Source organism: Lissotriton helveticus, chromosome 1_1, assembly GCF_964261635.1.
Source record: "Lissotriton helveticus chromosome 1_1, aLisHel1.1, whole genome shotgun sequence".
Lineage (NCBI taxonomy): Eukaryota > Metazoa > Chordata > Amphibia > Caudata > Salamandridae > Lissotriton > Lissotriton helveticus.
Genome location: NC_136057.1, coordinates 1,811,550,179 through 1,811,574,214, shown reverse-complemented (window position 1 = coordinate 1,811,574,214; position 24,036 = coordinate 1,811,550,179). Strand labels below are relative to the sequence as shown.

The following is a 24,036-nucleotide window of genomic DNA, read 5'->3' as shown; positions in this document are numbered from 1 at the left end:
TACAATGCGGTAGGCACCGCGCGGTGCCTGCTGCATTGTGTATGCAAATGCATACCTGCATTGATGGCATTGTGGCGGGCGGTGCAGAGAGCACTGCCCGCCACAATGTTATAAATGCAGGATGCGGCCACCACTGTGGCGGCCGCATCCTAATACCACCCAAGGGACCCCGCCCTTATGGCGGGCGGTCCCAATCCCCGTCAGGATGGCGGGCGGGCAATGTCCGCCCGCCATCCTAATGACCACCTAAGTCTATATACAAACAAAAACAGTAGGGTGATATAAGTAAATATGGTAGAGTAGTTCTTGTTCTACACCGAATATAAACTTTGTTAATTTGACGCTTTCCTGCTGGTGACCTATACCTTCTTTGAAACTTCCTATCCTGCTGCATTCTGCAGTACACATAGAAAGAGGAAAACGCCTCAGCAGATTGTTTTTGTGCAGGAAGGTGTCCCTTCCTGCACAAAAAGAATCCTGCCTGCGAGTTTGGTGATTCAAAAAAGCAGACATAGGTTAAAGATCTAGATTAAGAAGCCCTGAGCACTTCACAGGAAGCCACGCTGGGACGAATGTTTGGGCACTGCGATCACTGCTAAGTAATGGGAAATGACAATGGAACACGTGAAGCGCATATCACGAAATGCTTGCTTAAAGTTCACGCAGTTTGATTATATCCATCAAACGTACCTCACTCCACACTGGCTCCCAACAGTATTGCCGACCTGCCCTACATGTGAACATGGCGATGTCACGTGCCTCCACATGGTATGAGACTGTCCCCTTTAGCACGCGTTTGGGACCACGTGTTGACCCATATATCTGCTTGGGTCGACTTCTAGCAGCTCCTTGACCCTCTTCCGTGCCTTTGTGGGATTACAAAATTTACCTGAATCTCCAAATACTGTTTAAGAATGGTGCATCTCGCTTTGGCCTTATTCAAACGTCTAATTGCTATGACAAGCAGTTGGCAGGGTATGCCCAGACGTGGGTCCCTTGCTCACTTTGCCCCTGGATTCAAACTACCCTGGCTAATGATGGCTGATTAGCCAGAAACTGGTCCCAGGATGCTTGTTTCCAGTCCACGGAAGACTTGCCTTGGCAGTTCGGGCTGGACTGTTCCAACGAGGCACAGGGTCAGACTGACTTGCATATGCCCTTGTCTGAACTGGGGTGGCGGAGTGAGCTAAAGAATGATGATGGATTAAACCCAGATCAGTTGACTGGGGGTGAGTGCTTGCAATGTTCTACACTCCGTCCATCATCCCCTTTGGTTTTGCTTTACTCTGGCTGTATGCCATAAAGCTGAGATACTGCGATCATCAGACCCCCAACCCAGGTGACAATGAATGCCAATGCTGGTGGGGAACTAACGCGCCGAGCCCAGCTCCCAGTAGTATCTCAGATGACTTGTTCCAACAGAGTGTGCAGAGGGCCCAGTGCAGGCACAATGTTGGCATCACTTTCCTTTGCCAGATCTATGAAGCCTGTGCCCAGTAGGAGGCGAGTGCTCTCCTGAGTGTGGCACATGTGAGAACAACTAATACTTAGTGATAACAGCCCTCCACAGTGAGCTTGTACCAGGGGGATGTGAGAGCATCCTGCATCACAAGTGCTATGGGAGTCATTAAAGGCCAAGCTCAACTGTGGCCTCAATAGGAAGACCAGCCTGGTAATCCCATCCATCGGTGGCATGCTCTAGCACCTGTCGCTTCACGTGCACACTTCCCCTAATGCCAGCGGAGGCCAAGTAGGGCAAAGGCATAGAGCTGCTGAGGCCTACAAGTCACCAGTGCCGAAGGTGAGAAGATGGGCCCCTGAGGTGGTTGGTCTGAGTTGCAAGGCGGAGCGATGGAAAGAACGGGGCTATGGCCTGCAACCACATCAGGCACCCTTAGGTGGCAGGGCTTGCGAGGGAGCCACAATAGTACACGGTCAACAGCAGACTATAACAGCTGGTCACACCCTGCTGGTAGTGGAGTGGATGATCACATAGGGAGTGCCATGAGGAAATCTGATAAAACACTCGTGAAGCTATCGTTTGACCACAGGAAGTCCGTGCATATAAAAGATGATGGGGGCACTCCAGAGCATTTGGGAGACCCCCAGAGGCCGACGCGGAGGTCAATGACTTTCGATCCTAAATGATATGCAATAGAGCTTGAAAATCATAGATGGCAAGTTAGACAATTAGACACCCTTACATACAGAATGGACCAGATGTTGGAAAGGTTGAACAAACATGTCACCAAGCTGGGTTCAGTGAAACGCCGGATTTCGGAGGCCGAGGATGAAGCAATGACTGTGAAAACAGCCAAGACTAAAATGGAAAAGCTGCTCAATGCTCTACAAGCTAAAAATGAAGACCTGAAGACGCGCTCCAGAGGCAGTAACAAAATAGCATATGGATGTCCCAGAGACAACGCCAACAGGAAACATGGAAAAGTGCATGGAGCAATTGTTGGCCAAGCTCTTGGGCCACAATACCTTCTCTCTCTTCTTCATAGTGGAGGGCACCCATCACTCTGGGTGCCAAGACCGATACCTCGGGCGAGACCTAGACTAATTCTAGCCCGCATGCTGAAATATAGAGACCACAAAGCTGCTCTAAGAAAGGCCAGTAATTTAAAGACATTGCACTATTCCCGTGTGGCTATATTGCAGTACCCAGACTTTATGATGCATGTGTAGGAGGTGTGGAAGGTGTTCCTCATGAGAAGGGAAGGTTACAGGAGCAAGATATACAATAAAGCATCTAATATTCCACATGCCTCAGAATCGTCATGGACAGCAATCCTCACATATAGACAGATCCAAAGGCATTAATAAAGGTCTTAAGAATCTCTATGTGCCTCGATTGGCAACACAACCGCCAGGGAAATGGGCACAGAGATGTTCAGGCTTTAGGAGAATGGCTGACTATTTGGTGCACACAAAAACTGATCATCCTGACCAGGGCATTATCATGTCGAAATAGTGATGCTCTGGTGCTTGGAACCTGCCATCACTGGAGTGTTTCTGTTGGTCCTGGACACAGGAAGTATTATCAAGATATACGTTTTTGATGCTGTGCTCACAGGTATGCCAGTGCCCCCAATATTAAGGCTTGCTGCATGAACTCTGTTGATAATACTTTAACACAGACCCAGTGGGCTTCACAAACCGTTCCCCTAACAACCACCAATACACTCACCTGGGCTGGGGACTCCACTAAAGGTTAAGTCAAGTTCTCAGTGAATGTTCAGTTCAGGCATTAGCATTACCTGAGGTGAAGTGCACTTGGTACTGTTAGTGCATGTATTCAGGCTTCAACCACATGCGGCAGGCAACTGTGCTTGCAGTAGCAGGGGCTCACTGTGGATGTTCTGCATCAGGCCGATGAAAGCTGCCGGGGCATGAGTGAAGGCCGTCTGATCAGGGTGGTCGGGTACTCGCAGCTGGCGATTCCTTTCTCCCATTCATGGTGCAGGTTTGCAGTCCTCATGGACTAAAAAAGGGAGAGTCAGTACAGTTCTCTGGTTTTCCTCTTTGCAGGTCTCTCGAGCAGGCAAACTGCAAAGTTCCAGGTTAATTTTGTCTTATTTTGGGTAAGTAGGGAGGCCAGGAGCCCCCAGGCATACTTCGGTCAACCATGAGAACACTCCTGAAAAGACCATTTGTAAAGCGCGGTGGCTACCCTTAGGCGTCCCAGCGCTGCAGAGGTCACGCCTGTGACAGAGCCAATAAGAGCTACTCTGGTTTGTTAAAGAGTAGGATTTTTAGGAGTTTGCGAAAGGCGCGCAGTTTGGGCTCTGACCTAAGAGAGAGAGGGAGGACATTCCAGAGTTTAGCGAGATTATGGGAGAATGAGCGGCCTCCACACCTAGCTCTCTTGAACCTGGGTATTACGGAAAGGAAGGAGGACCCTGACCTGAGCTGTCTGGTGGGATGGTAGGCGGTTATCAGGGGACGATTGATAATGGGGCCTGTTCCCCAGTAGGATCGATGTGCAATGCACATTGCCTTGAAATCTATCCTTTCCCTTACTGGGAGCCAGTGATGGTCCTTCAGTCTGGATTTGACCGAGACTCGCCGTGGGATTTGAAGGAGGGTTCTAGCGGCACAGCTCTGGATTATCTGTAGCTTGTTTAGGGTGGCCTGGGGAGCCCCAAGGTATAGGGCATTCCCAAAGTCTAAGCGGGACAGAATTAGACCTTGGACCATTGTCCGTCTGGAGTGAAAAGGTAGGAGAGGAAGGATTTTGCGCAGGAGTCTAAGAAGGCCAAAGCAAGTGGCTGATAGTTTGGTCGCCTCGTGGTTAAAGTCGAGTGACTTGTCTAGCCAGATGCCCAAGCTTTTGATCGAATCTTTGGGTGCAGGGGGTGGTCCCAGACAGTGGGGCCAGAGTGGATCGATGGTCTTATAAATGGAGTTCCCAAGGATCATGAGCTCTGTTTTGGAGGCTGTCTCCTCCTTTGGAGTCAATGGATTCTCCTCTATGGGCAGATAACTTCTTTTAGGCAAGTCATTCCATTTCCCTCTGGAGGCAGGCCGTCTCACAGCTCTTCAATACAGTGCCCAGACTTGAGGGGATGTCCCCTCACCTCTTTGAGAATGTCTATCAGCAATAACAGTACTGGATCTTAGCAGCTCTGAGAGTACTCTTCAGAATTCCTCCATCCTTGGTTAGTGAAGAACCGTGAATTTGGATCTAAGTGTGAAAGTTTGGGTCCCACTTTTATATGTACCTATTTCAAAGAAAGGAATTAAGCGAGTGTCACGAAATACTTGCTTAAAGTTCACGCCGTTTGATTATATCCATCAAATTAACCTCACTCCACACTGGCTCCACTTGATGCTCCCAACAGTATCACCGACCTCCCCTACGTGTGAACATGAAGATGCCACGCTCCTCCACATGGTATGGGACTGTCCCCCTTTAGCACATGTTTGGGCAAATCTGTTGACCCATATATATGCTTGGATCAATGTCTGGCAGCTCCTGGACCCTCTTCTGTGCCTTTTGGGGATTACAAAACTTACTAGACTCTCCAAATACTATTTAAGAATGGCGGATCTCACGTTGGCCTTATTCAAACGTCTGATAACCATGACATGGATCGCAGTGCAGCTACCCACGATTAATAATTGCCTTCAGGCAACACATAAAAGGACAGTGGACGAGGTGGACACCTTCACATCCGACCAGCGGCGGCATGGAGTTGAGGTAGCGGTCACACTTTGGGACACTTATGTACTGAAACTCTTTGACAAACTACATACACCCTCTCCTGAAACCGCCTCACTGGATGATGAAACATAGACGCTGGTGCTGCTGATGGACGCTGGAAGAGCCCGACATGACTGTGCACTATTATCATTGCCCTTACGCACTAATGCGTAGCCCTGCAGTCATTTCCTTCTCTCCCACTGCTCCCACATACTCTGATGGCCAAATAATGCTAATACCATCACAGTTCTCCTACACCACCAATTCCCCGTTACCCACCCCCTCAAGACACCCCCAACCAGCAGTTTCTATAGAGTTAGTTTTGGTTTAGATGCAATACAATATTTGTTACTCTTTAGAGAGACGGGACGCAGAACTTTGAATCTGATTGGGCCTGCCATTGATACTACAATATATGATGAAATTTGAGTTGATTTTGCCCTGTTTACATTTATTCATATGGGTGTAGTGCTTAACAATATTGGGCTACATCTACTTGCAATGTAACCGTGCCTATCTTTGGATATGATGTTTAAAAAAAACAATTAATTTTTTTTTAAAAAATCACTGATTACCTTCTGCTCTTAAAAAAGAAGGTAATAGGGGGGTAGAGCTTGCCTGGCTTGAAGATGGCCACATGAATGAACTGGAAGCTCTTCTGGCTGCATGCCATAAATCTGAGATACTGCGATCATCAGAACCCAAGCCCATGGGACAGTGAATGCCGATGCTGGCGGGGAACTAACTCGCCGAGCCCAGGTACCAGTAGCATCTCAGACAACTTGTTCCGACAGAGTGTGCCGAGGGCCGAGTGCACACAAAATTGTGACATCACTTTACTCTGCTGGATCTATGAAGCCTGTGCCCAGTAGGAGGCAACCACACTCCTGGAGTGTTGCAAATGTGAGAGCGACTACTACTAATTGATTACAGCCCTCCGCATTGAACTTGGACCATGGGGATGTGAGAGCATCATCCGTCACACGCCCTAGGGGACCCATTAGAGGCCAAGCTCAACTGTGGCCCCAAGAGGAAGACCAGCCTGGTAATCCAATCCATGGGTGGCATGATGTAGCACCTGTTGCTTTATGCACACGCCGCCACTATTGCCCAACTCCCTATACTGAAACATTGTATAGTATATAATGGTTGAACTACGTTTAGAGCATTGTTATAGTGTATTGGGGTTAACTTCCTTACACTGCAGCATTGTAGAGTGCATTATATTTACTCTTCCTAGTCTGCAGCATTGCCGAGTATATTATGTTTACTCTGCCTTACACTCTAGCATTGCAGAGTGCATTATGTTTACTCTTCCTTACACTGCGGCATTGCAGAGTGCATTATGTTTTGCTCTTCCTTACACTGCATCATTGCTGAGTATATTATGTTTACTCTTCCTTACACTGCAGCATTGTAGAATATATTTTGGTCAAGCAGCAGTGCAATATTGCAGAGTGCATAGTGTTCAAGCTTCATGGACAGCATTGTATAGCATTTAATGGTCAAGACAGATGTATGACGTTACCACGCATACTTTTAGCACGCATACCTTTACAACGCAACTTTTACAATGCAGGATCCATTACAACGAATACTATTACAACGCATTTTTTTACAACGCAAATACCTTTACAACGCATACCATTACAACGTAAGTATAGGTAAGAATATAATATTTTTAAAAATGTAAGTTATTAAATTTAATATAATTTAATTTAATTTAATTATTTTTAAAACCCAAACCTAGCCCTGAACCCTAAAAATACCGCTTTACCCTAAAACCCAAACCTAGCCCTGAACCCTAAAAATACCCCTTTACCCAAAAACCCAAACCTAGCCCTGAACCCTAAAAATACCCCTTTACCCAAAAACCCATACCTAGCCCTGAACCCTAAAAATACCCCTTTACCCAAAAACCCAAACCTAGCCCTGAACCCTAAAAATACCCCTTTACCCAAAAACCCAAACCTAACCCTGAACCCTAAAAATACCCCTTTACACAAAAACCCATACCTAGCCCTGAACCCTAAAAATACCCTTTTACTCAAAAACCCATACCTAGCCCTGAACCCTAAAAATACCCCTTTACCCAAAAACCCAAACCTAGCCCTGAACCTTAAAAATACCCCTTTACCCAAAAACCCAAACCTAGCCCTGAACCCTAAAAATACCCCTTTACCCAAAAACCCATACCTAGCCCTGAACCCTAAAAATACCCCTTTACCCAAAAACCCAAACCTAGCCCTGCACCCTAAAAATACCCCTTTACCCAAAAACCCATACCTAGCCCTGAACCCTAAACATACCCTTTTACCCAAAAACCCATACCTAGCCCTGAACCCTAAAAAATACCCCTTTACCCAAAAACCCAAAACTAGCCTTGAACCCTAAAAATACCCCTTTACCCAAAAACCCAAACCTAGCCCTGAACCCTAAAAATACCCCTTTACCCAAAAGCCCATACCTAGCCCTGAACCCTAAAAATACCCCTTTACCCAAAAACCCATACCTAGCCCTGAACCCTAAAAATACACCTTTACCCAAAAACCCATACCTAGCCCTGAACCCTAAAAATACCCCTTTACCCAAAAACCCAATCCTATAACATTTTTACTATAATTATATACTTACCTATACTTACGTTGTAATGGTATGCGTTTCTAAAGGTATTTGCGTTGTAAAAAAATGCGTTGTAATGGTATTCGTTGTAATGGATCCTGTGTTGTAAAAGTTGCGTTGTAAAAGTAGTCCGTTGTAAAAGTTGCGTTGTAACGGTTACATACCGGTCAAGACTCATACAATGCAACATTGTAGTCTGTTACTGAAAAGCTTTGAAAACTGCAGCATTAAAGGGTGTATCATGGTGAAGTATCCCTTACTGTAGTACTGCAGAATGTACTGCACAGTGTATCGTAGTGAAGTGTCCTTTACTGCAGTACTGCAGAGTGTATCGCGGTGAAGTGCCCCTTACTGTAGCATTTCAGGGTTCATCATGGTGAAGTATCCCTTACTGCATTACTGTCGAGTGTTTCGAGGTGGTGTCCCTTACTGCAGCATTGTATAGAGTATAGTGGGGAATTTCCCTTCACTGCAGCATTGCAGTTTACATTATTTTCAAGTTTCCTTTTGTGTTTTAAGTGTGTCGTGATTCAGAGCCCTAAATTATAACATTGTAGAGTGTATTATGCTCAAGCTCGAAAAATTTCGTTATTATAGACTGTAACATTTTCAAGCTTCCATGATTGCAGTATTTTAGCGTTTATTACAGTCAGCCTTCCCTTACTGCAGGATTATAGACTGTATTATGTTCAAGCTTCTTTCACATTGTATGGCGTGCCATAGTCAACTTTGCTGTACTAGAGCAATGTAGAGTGCATTAGGTGTAAGCTCCTTGTGCTTCCTATGTGGCTAACAATCTTACCCTACAGCCTCTTGTTACTGTAGCCCAGTATATGTTCTGGTTAAGCTTCCTAGACTACAGCATTGTAGACTATATTTTGGCCAAGTCTCTTTCTTATATTGCAACATTGTAGAATGTGTTATGGGAAAGATTTCTACGCTGCATCATTGAAGTGTATTATGGTTTAGCCTCTGTGTACTGCGGCTTCACAGATTATGGTCAAGCTTTTTAGAGTGCAGCATTTTGTGCTGAATTGTGGGCAAGCCTCCTACAGTGTAGGATTATCATGCGTGGCATGGTCAAGCTTCATGTACCTCAGCATTGTAGAGTATATTATGGTCAAGCTCCTTGTACTGCAGTATTGTGGTGCATATCAATGTAAAGCTTCCGGTACTGTGGTTTTGAGAGTGTATAGTGCAAAATATCTGATACTGCAGTCTACTTGAAACCACATGACTGCTCCATCAGTGATGGTCAGAAGATGTATGGTAGTAAAATCAATGGTGCTGTTGTTTAATGTTCAGTTTAATCTGATGTTTGGTCTATTTCCTCACCTATTTTGAACACAGTCTTTCTCCCTTCTCTCCAAATTTAGGGCTCGTGTAAATCTGATTGCTCCTGCCTCTGTCCCAGTTGTTCACCTAAGAACACGGACATATCCTTGGAGCAAGAATTAGACGGTAAGACCTGGAAATCAGAGTTCTTATTAAAACTACACCTGTGTTATTTGTGGGAAGCCAAGTTTATTCATTTTTAAAGACTGTGTATAATGTCAACTAAAGAATACGTATAAGAACAGCAACCGTATATCACCTAATCATGTACTCCTTATCCAAACCTAGGTTTGGCAAGACCCAGAACTTTTTGCACCCCAGATCTTGACACCTCTTTTCTACAAAGAAATTCTTATTAATGCCCACCCAATTAAACTTTTTCTATGTGTACCTTACGTCTGCGAGTGCAGATCCCTAGTTCATACTTATTAACGGATCATCCCACCATTTGTTTCCAGTGGTGCCCATCAGTTTGTCCACACACCCTATCAGTATTCAAATTGTCCCACAGGCATCACTGGAATCTGATCATTCTTCTCTAGGCTGGACTGCAAGATAAAACCATCATTGGAAAATATTTTAATCCTAGCCTGTTATTGTTTAACTCTGCCTTTTAAACAAGTATGATCCTCTTGGATAGGATTTAGAAGAGGATACGGAAGGCAAGAAAAAAGAATAGGATTTCCAGGGAGTTCTTAAGAGAAACTCATGAAACATTCCAATATTTCTGAGTTTGGCACTGTACTCAGCATCATTATTACTTCTCTGCAAATCATTTTTGTGTCTATATGAAAACAGTGTACCACTTCCAGTGGGTGGATTTCAAACTTGTGTATGTTGAACACCCCTTCGACCAATCAGCACTTAAAGCAGTCCTTTCAACGCCAGCTTCCTAGAGTTTCAACTGTAGCCATAGCTGTCAAAAGCAGAATAGTAGGGCACTAGTTTGCACTCATAGTGCTACGTTTGCTACCTTAGTTAGTTTCACTTCTTTCTTTACAAATATTTTTTATCTTATCATATCTCTCACAAAAGTGAACTATTATCTTATGTATTGCACCAACAATGCTCTTTTATATTGTGGATTTTTTTTAGGTTACTTAATTTGTTGTACTTTTCATTGTTGTTTGCATACTTATTTTCTATTACTTTCTCAACCCTTGGGCTTACAAGTTCACAAGTATGAGATGTGGAGTGGCCTCCAGCTGGACTGTTAAAATAAGTAACTTGCTTTGTAATCGTAGTACAGTACTTAAATTGCATGCCCAGTAAACATAATAATAATAATAAATAATAAATAATAGGCCCATTTATAAAGCGCAATGGTTACACTTATACCAGTGTGTCCCCGCGCTGCGGTAGAGTTAGACAGGAATCAGATACCCACTACCCTCACCCTACTATCCTTGGGAAAAGAGGAGCGTTTTAAATTTTTTCCTGAAGCAGCTCTCCTTGGCCTCCATCCGGAGATCCATCAGGAGGGCATTTTATTGCTTGGCAGCCAGTAGGCGGAAAGACCGGCCTCCCATCCTAGCTTTCTTGATAGCAGGTACACACACCAAACCTACCCCACCTGACCTCAGCTGACGTGTGGGGACATAGGGGGTCAGGAGATCTGACAAATACGAAGGGGCATTCCCCTGTAGGATCCGATGACAGACACAGAGTGCCTTGAAAATGACTCTATATTTTATCGGGAGCCAGTGAAGCGCAGCCCGAGCTGCCCTCGCAGATGACCTTCTCGGGCGCATCAGGATTAGGCGGGCTGCCGCATTCTGCACTCTCTGCAGACGGAGCATACACTTGGTCGTCGCGCCTAGATAGAGGATGTTGCCATAATCCAGGCGCGACGTCACCAAGGCATGGACCAGGATCTTCCTAGCCGCCACAGGCAGAAGGTCCAAGGTTTTACGCAGGACCTTCAGGATCCCAAAACAGGCGCCTGCCACCCGCCTGGTTTGATAATCGAAGGAAAGACTGGGATCTAACCATACTCCCAGATTTTTTGCCTGCACACCGGGCGTAGGTGTAGCCCCCAAGTTCTGGGGCCACCATGCCGATGACCACACAGTCGGGGCCCTTCCCACCACAAGCACCTCCGTCTTGTTGCCATTCAACTTCAGGCAGTTCTTAGCCATCCATGCAGCCAGTTCTTGCATGCATGTCATGAAGTTGGGGGCAGCCGACTCTGGTGCCTGGGTCAGGGAGACCACCAACTGCGTGTCATCGGCATAGGATACAACGCTGATCCCAAACCCCACCGCAATCTCCGCAACGGGAGCTACATAGAAATTAAACAGGGTCGGGCTCAGGGTCAAGCCCTATGGCACTCCCTGGCTCAGCTTGATGACTCTAGAATAGTGTTCGCCCTGTCTCACCTGGAAGCAGCGTTCCAACAAAAAAGATTTGAGCCAACTCAGGGCATTGCCAGACACCCCTCCATTCCTCAGACATTGCACCAGCGTGTAATGAGCTACAGTGTCAAAGGCGGCACTTAGATCCAACAGGATCAAGGCCGCCGTTTGACCTGCGTCCACAAATTGTCTAATGGATTCAGTGGCAAAAAGCAGAGCTGATTCTGTCGAGTACCTAGCTCGAAAACAGGACTGGGCGGGGTGGAGAAGATCATGTTCCTCAACATAGGCCGTCAGTTGTTCATTCACCACTTTTTCTGCCACCTTCGCAAAGTACGGCAAAAGTGAGATTGGGCAGAGGTTATCTAGTTGGTCTGACCCAACGTGCGGTTTCTTAGGGAGCGGCAGAACCACAGCTTTCTTCCAGCATCCTGGTACACGGCACGTTCTGAAAGATGTCGCCACCAGATGTCTTATAAAGGGCTCCAGACATTCCAGACTCTCTTTTAACCTTTTCAGAGGAGCAGGGTTCCTGGGAGATCCGGATTTTATGCTACTGCAGATGTTAATCAGTTGTTCCAGGAGGGGCATCGAGAATTCCTTCAATCCCTCTCCCTCCACCACAAGTTATTTCTCTTCCCACCCTTCCTCTTCAGCTCTGGCCGATTCAGGGAAGGTGGAATATATTTTTTCCACTTTATCGGAGAAGAACTCGGCTATCCGATTACAGAGCTCCTCTGAACCCACAGCCGGAGCAGCTAGGCTAGTGGTGGAGGATATCTCGTTATAAACCTTAAATAGCTCCCGAGTGGAGCTGCTGGCTGAGTCAATTCTCTCCAAATAGTGAGCCGCTTTGGCCCTTCTAATTAGCTTTGATAGTTCCTTAGTGCCTCTTTATAATGCCCTTTCCCCTGCACTGAGAAGTCTACCCTCCAGAGCCTTTCCTGGCGTTTACACTCCGCTTTCGCTGCTCTCAGGGCCTCTGAGTACCACTGGGCAGATTTCTGAGTTCTCTGCTATTTCCTCTTAGCCCATGGGGCCGTACAGTCCAGAGCCTCCGTGATACGTCTCTCCAAGTTCTTACAATGCCGTTTCAACATCGCTACTCCCAAGCGGGCCCTCCTGCACCAGGGCCTTGCTAAAGAGTACCCGCGAGAAGCCCTCCCACCTCCGGCAGACCGCTGTCTTATTGCTGGATTCCGGTCTCTTAGGCCAAGGGCATTCTTTAAACCATCACAAGACAAGGGCTCATACGCACCCTGGACCCCCTTCCAGTAGACTGGTCTGAACACACCTGGACTCCTTGACTGTGTTTCACCCACACAAGACACTCGATTGAGAAGAACCATAAGAAACACTGAAAAATGGACCTTACAATTCTCATGATGTGGTAGCTTCCTTACGGGCTCTTTAATTTCAAGTGCTGACCATGCTTTGCTTGTCTATGGATACAAATGAAATTACTAGTTTACTGCCAACTATTTATGCTCTTTGCACCAAACTAAAACAGAGAGAGATTCACATCTAACCGGCCCTCTTGGCAAGTGACTGAGAAGAATCGAAAGAAGGTATAGGAACTACCCATTAGATGATAATCTTGCAAAATGTTTTAAAACTCTTCAAAAAGCAAAGTGCACTTTCAACAGACTGTTAGTGAAATCCTGGCATGAATAGCTCATGAACATCATCAAATAATAGTCCTCAACCCTCCTTAGCAATCAGATGATCTCAGGTGGGATGGAGACTTTAGCCACATCTCCAACTTAATCACTGTTCTCAGAAAAATGATCGACACCCCAACCACTACTTCAAAAAAAAAAAGAACCTACACACAACGAAATGTATCTACAAATTGTCTATCACTCCACTGAACTTTGAAAAAGCAATTACAGAGAGAAAATGTAGGAAAACCTTTAGGATCATTCAGATTACCCTGCCCCCGTGAAAGATCCATCTTTACATGGCGTGCTTCCTTACCCACTACAAATGGCCCAGGGATGACTTTTATTTAAAAAGAAAAACTGACACTGACTTCAACTAAACTGGAAACATTTAGACCCATAACGATCTTACCATACCATACCAAGGAAACTAAAGAAATGTATGGTTCACCAGATAAACAGGCACATAACAACTCCTTGTTTCCTTCGAATCAGGCTTCACAGCTGGTTCCAGTACATAAACAAGTATTCTTAAGACTGTAGATGAAATACGCTATCCTCTCAAAGAAGGAAAACATTTTCTTCTAGTATTACTTTTACCTGTGCTCAGTATTTGACGGATCACTGACAGAATATCGAGGAGCATAATATCTAGCTGCCAGAATATCGATGAGAAAATATCGAGTGACAAAATATCGAATTCCTATCTACAAACAGGTAAGTAGAAAAATACCGAATCCTAAATATTGCTGCTAAAATATCGACTTTTTTAAATGTCTTAAAAGTAATATAAACTTAATTAAATAATAAATATAATGAAGTAAAACATACTTAAAAATAATTTAAAAAGCGCAAAAAATTAATAAATACTAAATGTAATGTAAAAACATTAAACCTGCATTTTTATTTTTTATTATATATATATTAACTGAATAATATTAAAAAATAATTAATGTTTTTAATTATAAAATGTAAAAAATATAATTTAACATACAAGTACATATATATATGTATATGTATATATATATATATATATATATATATATATATATATATATATATATATATATATATATATATTACCTACTGGCGGTCGCCAGTAGGTATATATAGTTAGGATTTTTTCTCTATGGGATTTTTGAAAATTCTATGTCTAATAACTTTGGCGTTTGTGGACGGAATTGGCTGAAATTTTCAGGAAAATGGCACATTTTGTTTCTGAGCAGCCCCTGATAATTTTGGGGGGGTTCGTCAAGGGGGGGCCGAGAAAAAAGGGGGGTCCCAAAACGCGTTTTTCCCATGTTAATTTCCATAGGGCGGTTGGCCTCACTTTTAGCCCGAACGGCTGAATGGATTTGCACGAAACTTGGCAAAATTGTAGGGACTGGTAGCCCGATGTGCCTTTTGTAGGTCTCAATATATGTGCTCCAGTGGATTTTGAGAAATTAACGTTTAAAAAAAGATATATATCTGTAACAGCGGACTGGGCAGCGCTCCAGGACGTGTACTTTTCGCGCAACGGAGCTTTGTGAAGCGAAGGTGATTGGTTCTCCGGCGTCTGTCAACATTCCAAACAGTCCGTAGCGGCCGCCATCTTGTCTCTCGGTAGGATCGAGAGACAAGAGGAGGCCAAAGCGAAGGGGCAAATGACCATAAGGGGGCATAGTAGATTGTCGCTGACTCCCTAGGTTTGATGTGGAGGTTTTAAAAGGGCCCCGCGGGGCAAAAAAAAAAAAAATAATAATAATCGAACGGCTGAATGGATTTGCATGAAACTTGGCAAAATTGTAGGGACTGGTAGCCCGATGTGCCTTTGCTAGGTCTCAATATATGTGCTCCAGTGGATTTTGAGAAATTAACGTTCAAAAAAAGATATATATCTGTAACAGCGCTCCGCTTCGCGTACTTTTCGCGTTACGGAGGTTTGCGAAGCTGATTGGTTTTTCGGCGTCTGTAAACATTCCAAACAGTCCGTAGCGGCCGCCATCTTGTCTCTCGGTAGGATCGAGAGACAAGAGGAGGCCAAAGCGAAGGGGCAAATGACCATAAGGGGGCATAGTAGATCGTCCCTGACCCCCTAGGTTTGATGTGGAGGCTTTGAAAGGGTCTCGCAGGGCAAAAAAAAAAAATACAGTTTTTTTAGTTTTTTTGCGTGGAGTGCGCCCGGTTCGCGAACCGGGAAGCGTTCTGGGGATCGTACTTTCTTGAAAATTAGTGAAAAAAGTTAGAGTAAAATAATAATTGTGAGTGATCAGATGTAGGGTAGCTCTGAGAAGAGCTTTTGGGTTTATGGTACATTTAGGTACTTATAAGTAGGTACCAATGCACAGTCTTAAATTCAGAGTGAAAACTCTGTTGCCCTCATCTGAGAAGTGAACTCCATCTCCTCTGTAGATATCTTGCATGTAGTAACGCAAGTTATTGTTGTACAGGGAGCCCATTCCATGGTCTCTCATGTAAGCTGAAACAGATTTGTTTACATGCTTCCTCGATTTCTCAATTTGTGGACAAAATTGGTTCGACCACCTCCATTTCTGTCTTTGGCATATATTTGAATATACCAAGGCAGTCTGAGGAAAAAGTGCCATCAATTGCTCAAAGGTGTCCTTTAAAAGCATTTCCAGACCTACCCCAGTCAAAGTGCCCAAATCATTACCTCCACAGTGCACAATTAACAGGTCAGGTTTTGGCAAATGCATAAAGGTTTTCACCAATGGTATCAATTGGTGACATTTTAATCCTCTGTGGCCAAACCACTTAATTTCCACATCTTGTAAATTGAGGTTAGGTAAATTCCTGTTTTCAGCGTACCTTTGAGCCCAATAGATATAACTATGTCCAACAATCCAGACAGAAAACATGGCGAGAGAAGGTTCTCCTGCAGTCAGATGAAGTGTGGCAATGAAATGGCAGTTGAAAAAATGAGAGTGTAAAATGAAAAAAACTGAGGTGTTTCTGTGTTAATGAAGCAGTAAGAGTGATTGGTGGATTTTGATTGCTGAAAACAGAAAGTTAGTGTGCATGGATGAGTTCGTTGAAAGATGTATTTTGAGTGGCGAAGAAAAAAATCATTAAATGAAAGAATGCTCTGGATATGCAGGTGCACTGAGAGTTCAGAGTTCAATTGCAACATTGTTGTGTGAGAGGTCTTGCAAGAGGTGGTTGCTATGCAGAAAAAGCAGAGAGGGGGCAGAGGGGGGAAGGGTCTTGCTTTGAAAAAAAGTGAGGGAAGAGTTTTGATTGGGTGACATGAGAGATATGTGTGAGGAATTACAGCATTTCTGTGCTTTTGATAGCTGCAGACTCTGGAGTGCATACCTTTTGCTCTGCTGAAGACAAATTGGTGTGTTTCTGAGACTGTTTTGAAACTCAAAGTATTTGCTAAGGTGAGAAAAGATTTCTTTAATTTAGATAGAAAATAGTGTGCTTTAAGGAGAAAATTATGAAGAAAGTTGTGTTTTTCAAATGTTGCTTTGTCTCAAGTGTTTCACAAATAGATTTTGTTTCTTTGAGAAATTGTAATTGGAGAAAATGTGAAGTATTAGTACTGACAGGGCTTTTATGTGCATAGGAGCTGTGGAGTGTTTTCAAATTATGACTTGTAAATCGTTTTTGAGAAAAAGCAATGGTTTTAATATTGATGAGAAGGACATAATGGTGTCTGCTTCTTTATAAGGTAATTGAGAGTCTCTGATGTTATTTTTCCCATTTCAATGTAAGAAGTTTGTCTGTGGAGCAAATTGCTTGTAAATATGCTCCCACCTGTGCATGGCAAATTTAGATTTTGAATGTTTCCGTTACATAGGCATGTTAAAGGTGACTGAAACATGCTGCAAAGGCAATCAAAAAATGCTTTTATGTGTCTTAAGGACATTTTAAGTCATTTCCCCATGTGCAGTGTTTTCAAATTATGAGTTGAAAATCGTTTTTGAGGTAAAGGAATGTTTTCAAAATTTATGTGCGCCATATGACCCCAAATTTCTTTTTCAGGGGTGCAGCAGGGTGTTCTTGAGACACCCCTGCACCCTCGGAAAAATTCGTAATTTGCGATGAGGTAATTGCTAATCGCAAATTGCACCTTCATTCCTATGGGCCTCCTGCTGCATGGAAATGAATGGGTAATTTGTAATTAGCAAATAGGTCATCGCAAACTAGGAATGGTAAAGAATCGCTATTTATTCCTTAAAGTTCGCTATTTAGGAAATGGAAAAAACTTTGATGATACATATGGCGGTTCATCTCTAACAAGATAAGAAGCATAGGGATAGATTTATGATGACTGGCGCATCACCAGGGATGTGTTAGTCATTCTGTGCCGCTGTTCCGTCACCTATGGTGTGCTGCATTTACAATGCGGCGCATCATGGGGCAAAAACAGCACAGATGCGTGACGTATTTGTGCCGTAAAGTTGGCGCATTGCTGGAGTTGTATCGCAAGTGTGATGAAGCTCCAGCAAGGCTGAGGGGTGCCCCTGTCGCAGGGTTTCTGTTCTCACACAGAACTGTGGACAGAGGATTGGAACCTCGGCGAATTAGGGTGTCCCAAAACTCACCTTAGTAATCAAAACCCCTTAGCAAGCTAGGTACAGTGTCACATTGGATATAACAAACGCTCAATGTTTAGACAATCCAGAATATGAACTTATAGTACCTCAGGATACGTGGAACTCATGAACAGTCGGTCGTTATATATTTCTTAGAAACCAGAACATGGAGTTAAGAAGAACACATGTGTATTTGAAATGTTTATTTACTAATGCCGTCTTCTCAGGCGTAGTATCTTAGATTATACAAGTACACATATTATCAGTAGCAAAATTACCAGCATAGTCAGTAGTACATAAAAAGCGAATGGTGACAGTATGTTAACATGCTGTAAATGAATAAGAGTTAGCAACACTTATAAGCAGCCGCGGGCCGTGGAGGGAGTTACGGTGGGGCAGGGAGGCGGGGAGGGGGAGGGGCAGGGTGGAGAGGGCTCCACCCTGCCCCTCCCCCTCCCCGCCTCCCTGCCCCACCGTAACTCCCTCCACGGCCCGCGGCTGCTTATATCTCACCCTCCCTAATACACATAATATATTATTTGCTAAGAAGGTCTCTTTGTGTTGGTTTAGGGCGTGCCGATACTTTAGTGTCTTAGATTTGAAGGAATCACATCAGCATACACCAGCTCTCTCTTCATGTGAACCGCATCAAGTGTTGTGTATGTGTGGTCGGCAAAGCAATATAAAACCCGCCTCATGCCCAGAATTGGGAGAAGCTGCACTTATGTTATGAGTATGAAGTCGTGGAGATCAGACCTCATAACAATTCTGTATCGTGTTGTTCTTGAAACTTCAGCACTCGCTGTACAGATATAGTTTAAGAAGTAAAGCAGATAGTAGAGCAATAACATATTATTCTCATGTAAATCACGATGAACTATTAGGTTGAAAGCTAAAGCAACAACTAAGTGTCGTGTGCAGAAGTTGCAAAAAAGGAAAAAATGGCGTTTAAACCGGTAATGAGTCCATGCTAACTTAACACGGTGTAAAGATATCCAGGACCTAGATGACACCTCCCCATGATCCGGAAACGAACTGAATAAGATAATAGAAGTGCCATCTCATGAGAGCAGATTGCAAGTTTATATGTGGACGGTCCGCAAGGTAAAACATTAAAAACTAGGAAAATTTAATGCTAAAGAAAAATAAAACAGCCAAGTACTTTATCGAGTCTTAAGCCAATAGGCAAGCTAAATAATAAAAACTTGACAAATAAGTCAATGAATTGTCAATGAAATGCTAGTACTCAGCATATCAAACATGAAAAAGGTCTATGACATAACTGTGTATGCAAAATAAGCTGCAACAGCCTCCAATAGGAAGTCACCGTCTTCATCCGAAAAGAGTTCAGCCATCCAATTTAAAAGCGGAAAAGAACATACGTGCTCTCCCAGCACCGGATCCTCTATCAACATCAGAGGACAGCTCGGTGGGTTTTCAAGAAAGCTCTGTTCCAAGAAAGACTGTGTTGCCGCCAGTAAATTCCAGGGACCAATTAGTCCATGCATCAATGCCACAGCCATAATCCTTTCGCCAGGACAAACCAACTCGTGAGTAATGATAGGAGTCATCAGCTGATTAAAGTCGACGTCAGGAGAAACCGGTCCGCAGAGACACAAATCAATGGCCCAATCGAAATCACAGGTCAGGCAGTGAAATACAGGCTGGACACAGGTGAAGTAGGAGAATCGAAAAGATAATCCATATGCCGTGCTTAATATCGCCAACGGCATTGTGCCATAATATTCTAGCATGCGATTGCGGAACAGTGTCAGCAGCTGCAGGGCGGGAGCTTGCACAGGAGGGACATCCATATTTAAAAATGTAAAAAAGCACAAGAGCGTCCGCTGGTAATGCAAGTAAAAATGGGAATCCACGAAGCAGAGTGGAAAAAATAGAATGAAAGAAAGCAGGGATGACTCCAAAGATTTTCTCAAATGAAGTCACGAGACCACTGGTAACAACTTTAAAAAAGTGCGCCAGGCCCTTTGTGGAGGACGCGTTAGAGATAGTCCGAACCATCTTGCTGAAATGGAAAGGCGAATCTGTATTTAAAAGGGTCTGCACCTCTGTACGGGTGTTCGCTATGTGAAGCACGAAAGTTTCACGGGCCGAAGTCAAGGCCACCTCTCTTTGAGACAAAGGAGCTCTTATTCTTGTCATGCCGTTGAAATGTGCTCCCAAGGTTGGTATTTGTGGCCAGATTGAAAACTCCCTATGTTCTTGTGTGGGAGGAAATAGAACATTTCTGCAGCAAATAACCCGTTCATTTACTGTTACGATAAAATGAATACTTTTAATTAACCCAGAACAATCTTCATTATTGAGCATCAAATAACTACCATTTTCCAAGAACTTGAACGTGGGGATGATAGCAGGAACTGGTGTGCCTTGCAACACGCAAGCCATATTTGGTCGGTGTTTGTTGCATGAACCGTGTAACTGTATGTGCCTACACATTAGTGAATGATCTGGCGTCTCAGTGCATTCCTCTCCATTCAGATAAAGTTCTTGATCATCTTTGAAAATCTGTATGTGTATGGAAGCGACCAGACCTCATAAAGAAAAACAACACCTAAAGGTTAATAACGACCTATTGGTATATATTTCATACAATTTGAAAACTTATATAAAGCAAAAGGCAGCGTTATTAAACCGTGGATAAGGCACGTTGCCAAAGCAGTCAACCTTTTGGATTTATACTGGAAATGTTAAAGGAAGAATTACGGAGTAGGGCCTGTAAATCTTTAATGGACAACGAGTAAAATTACTCCAACCATCATATTCCTCTAACTCCGGGATAGTAGGGGTGTTTAATTTTTTAGAAGTAGCCAATCCAAAGCATTTGGTCTGGGAAATTGTTTCATTCACAAACAACATATGATTTGGGATGAGACATGCACGGTGGAAAGCCTCAGTGCCTTGTACCTGCCAGGTTCGTGAACCCCAAACTGATGTAGATCCTGGATATTTTTACTCTGTGTTACGTTAGCATGGTCTCATTACTGGTTTAAACGCCATTTTTCCTTTTTTGTAACTTCTGCACACGACACTTAGTTGTTGCTTTAGCTTTCAGCCTACCTGCGTCAAGATCTATGCCTGCTTCAAGCAGGCGCAGGGTTTTGATGTAGCTTTGTCCTATCTGATTGTAAATGCGGCACACCGTGGGTGGCAGAGCAGCGGTGCACGTTAACTGGTGCATCCCTGGGGATGTGCTAGTTAATATAAATCTGCCCCTTTACATTTAATTATGTGCAGGGGACACAGAGTAGGTGAGGTTTATCCAAGGTTAAGAAGAGATGAGTCCTGTTCAGTGAAAAATTGGAGATAGGCTTCAGTATATTATATACTTAAGTAGTGTGTTAAGTTTTTGATGACTGTTATTAATTTACTGTTGGGTAATAGTGGTTAATAACATTTTTTATTATATTTTACCACAGATTCAACTGCAGATTATTTCAAGATTTTAGGATGCCTAGCAAAGAAAGAGTGAGAAAGGCTGCAAAACGTCAAAGACAGCAGGACCATGGAATAATGCAGCAGTCCTCTAACAAAAAGATTTGTCAAGTCACCAAGAAAGCACCGGGTAAGAGTCCAAAAACAGTCATAAGAAATATGTGTAGTAAAAAAAATATTACTACAGAAAATGTTTCAGTCCAGAAAAGGAGAAACAATTCAAATGGTAAGGAAAGGCCAATGAGAAATGTTACTGCTAGAGTAAGAGATAACTCTATGCATGAAAGTAGAAGGAAACAACAGTTTAGGGACATTCGTAAACGAATGTTCCGCAACAGGATAATTGGGAATTTGTTAAAAAATATTAAGAAAGGTCAACAGAAAGTGGTTTTTTATAAGAGAAAAAAAATAGTTGAGAAAGTTATTGATCAGGCATTTGAAATTAAACGTAAGTTATTTATTTTGACAATCAATAGAATTAGGAAGCTAAACAAGGTAATTTATGATTTCAAAAGAAATAGTAGATGGAAGAGAATAGTTAATCGTAGTAATTTTTGTGAAGTTTTTTCTGGAGAATGGATGCATAGTTCAAGCTCTGAGGCATTTTTTAATGAGGAGAGTTATTTCCAGGATAATGATTTGGTGCATGCAGTTGACACCAGTGGTCGAGCTTATGAAGTGAAAGATGGTTGTCCAGTTGAAAAAGAAAAAGTTGTGAGAACAGAGATAGAAGAGGTGTTAGGTAATGAGGTTTTAGGGAGACGTCCTAAGGGTCCTGTGTACACCTGGAAGTGTAGTAGTATTTGCAGTGTACGACAGGATTCCATCAATTTGCTTTGTGATTTTATACGGTCATTTAATAAGAAAAGTTTGAAGCAGAAAATGAAGTTGTTGCAAGAATTAGATCCTTGCAGAGTGAGAGAAGTGATAGGTTTGCATGGTCATTCACTGGCTTGTCTTTCCAGGAGAGTATGCCAGAGTGTTTTTCATCATTTCAGGATGCTAGCAGTGCATCATAATAAAGTGAGGAAATTAGTTAGAATGTTGTATTATGCTAAGAGTCCAGCAATTATGCTTAAACAATTATGCGCTGCTCTTTTGCATGGTTCTGAAATAGATGTGAAGAATATATGTGAAGAAATTGAGTTTTGTTACTTTGGAAGTAAAGAGGAGAGTGTTGAAATTGACCAAGAAGAAGAGAGTAATGTGGAAGATAGTGTACAGGTTTCCAGTACAGATAATTTCCAGAGGGAAATTGCGACGTTTGAGGTGAAATCAAGTGAGAGGCCAAATTTCACTTGTGTGTGTTGTCGACGCACTTATTATAAGAATCAGACTAAGTTAGTGGATTTATATGGAAAAAGTGAAAGGGAAAATAATAGTGAATGGAAGGATTTTACAACATACTTGATGGTAGAAAATTGTTTTGATTTGGGATTGGATCAACGTGTGTGTACTTATTGTTGTAACAAATTAAATCAAAACCAGATGCCTGCTAGAGCAGTTCATAATAATCTGGAATTGGTTGAGATTCCTTCTGAATTAAAGGATTTAAATACTTATGAATCTATTTTGATTCAAAGTATCCATCCCTTTCAGGCTATTGTAAGAATGGAGCCAAAGACAGGGAAATTGCCTCCATCAGATTTACAGAGAGGATTAAAGGGAAGAGTTGTTTATTTGCCTCTAGATTTGAAGAAAAACATTAACACAATTGGAGTAGAAAAAGTGGAAGAGGAACCTCTTGTTATCTTAGTTAATGGGGTTCCGACAAAGAATAAGAAAATATGGCAAGATTTAGTAGATGTTAGGAAAGTCAAAAGGGCAACATTGTATTTGAAAAAATATAATAAATACTATAAAAATGTATATGTTGCAGAAGAGGAAGTAAGTGAGGAAGAGGATAGCGATTTGTGTGCTGGTCAAATTGAGAAAGTAGAACCCTGTACTAGTGAAGAAATATATGAACATTATAGTGTTCATCCTTTGCATTCCAAGGAAGTCATGGGGAATGCTATTGAGTTGTTTCAAATGAAACAAGCGAAAGGGAGTCCCATTAGTGTTTGGGAGGAAAGTTTGGAAGCTCGGTGTTTCCCACAGCTTTTTCCAACAGGTCAGGGAGGAAGATATGATGAGCGACCTCATCAAATTCCTGCTTCTGAATACCGGACTTTGCGATTGTATGCAGGAGATCCTAGGTTTCGACAATGCATTCCTTATTTGTTTCATCTCCTGTTTGAAAGCGATCTGTCTGGACTGTCATATGCAGTGAACCACATCTTGAAAAGTGGTATACACATGCAAAACATCTCGGCAATTGACTTTATGGATAAAGTCAATGTCCAAGACAGTATTTTGGATTCTCACCTGATTAATCTCATGGCGTGTCAGCGTGGTACTAATGAGTACTGGTACCGTCGTCATGGTGATTTAAAATGTATGCTGAGGAACTTAGGAACTCCCACATGGTTCCTCACTTTGAGCTGTGCTGAGTATGGCTGGGAAGACTTACTTGAATTTCTACGAGAGGCAAATGCTAACGTAGAAAACATCGAATTCAAGACACCCGGAGAACTGTGCTCTTTGGATCCAGTCAATGTATGTAGGTACTTCAATCATAGATTTGAAGGTATGATGTCTTTCATCATGAATAAGAAGAATCCACCTCTTGGAGAGGTGTTGGATTTCTTCTGGAGGAAGGAGTACCAAGCAAGAGGTGCTCCTCATATACATATGTTGCTGTGGATCAAGGATGCACCTAAATTTGGAACGGATGCAGAAGACTCAGTGATGAGTTTCATAGAACAGTATTCTACGTGTGCTGTTCCAAACGCAAAGGAGAAAAAAAGCCTAAG

At 43.0% G+C, this 24,036-nt stretch overlaps 1 protein-coding gene across 1 annotated transcript in view; it reads left to right on the top strand.

Annotated features, from left to right (window-relative positions):
* The window catches only part of ABCA4 (ATP binding cassette subfamily A member 4), a 1,114,059-nt gene that overhangs the window by 650,457 nt on the left and 439,566 nt on the right, over window positions 1-24,036 (top strand). The window contains exon 25 of the mRNA XM_078650330.1: window positions 9,208-9,292. Within this exon, the coding sequence (XP_078506456.1) occupies window positions 9,208-9,292 (85 nt within the window). The remainder of the gene's footprint in view (window positions 1-9,207; window positions 9,293-24,036) is intronic.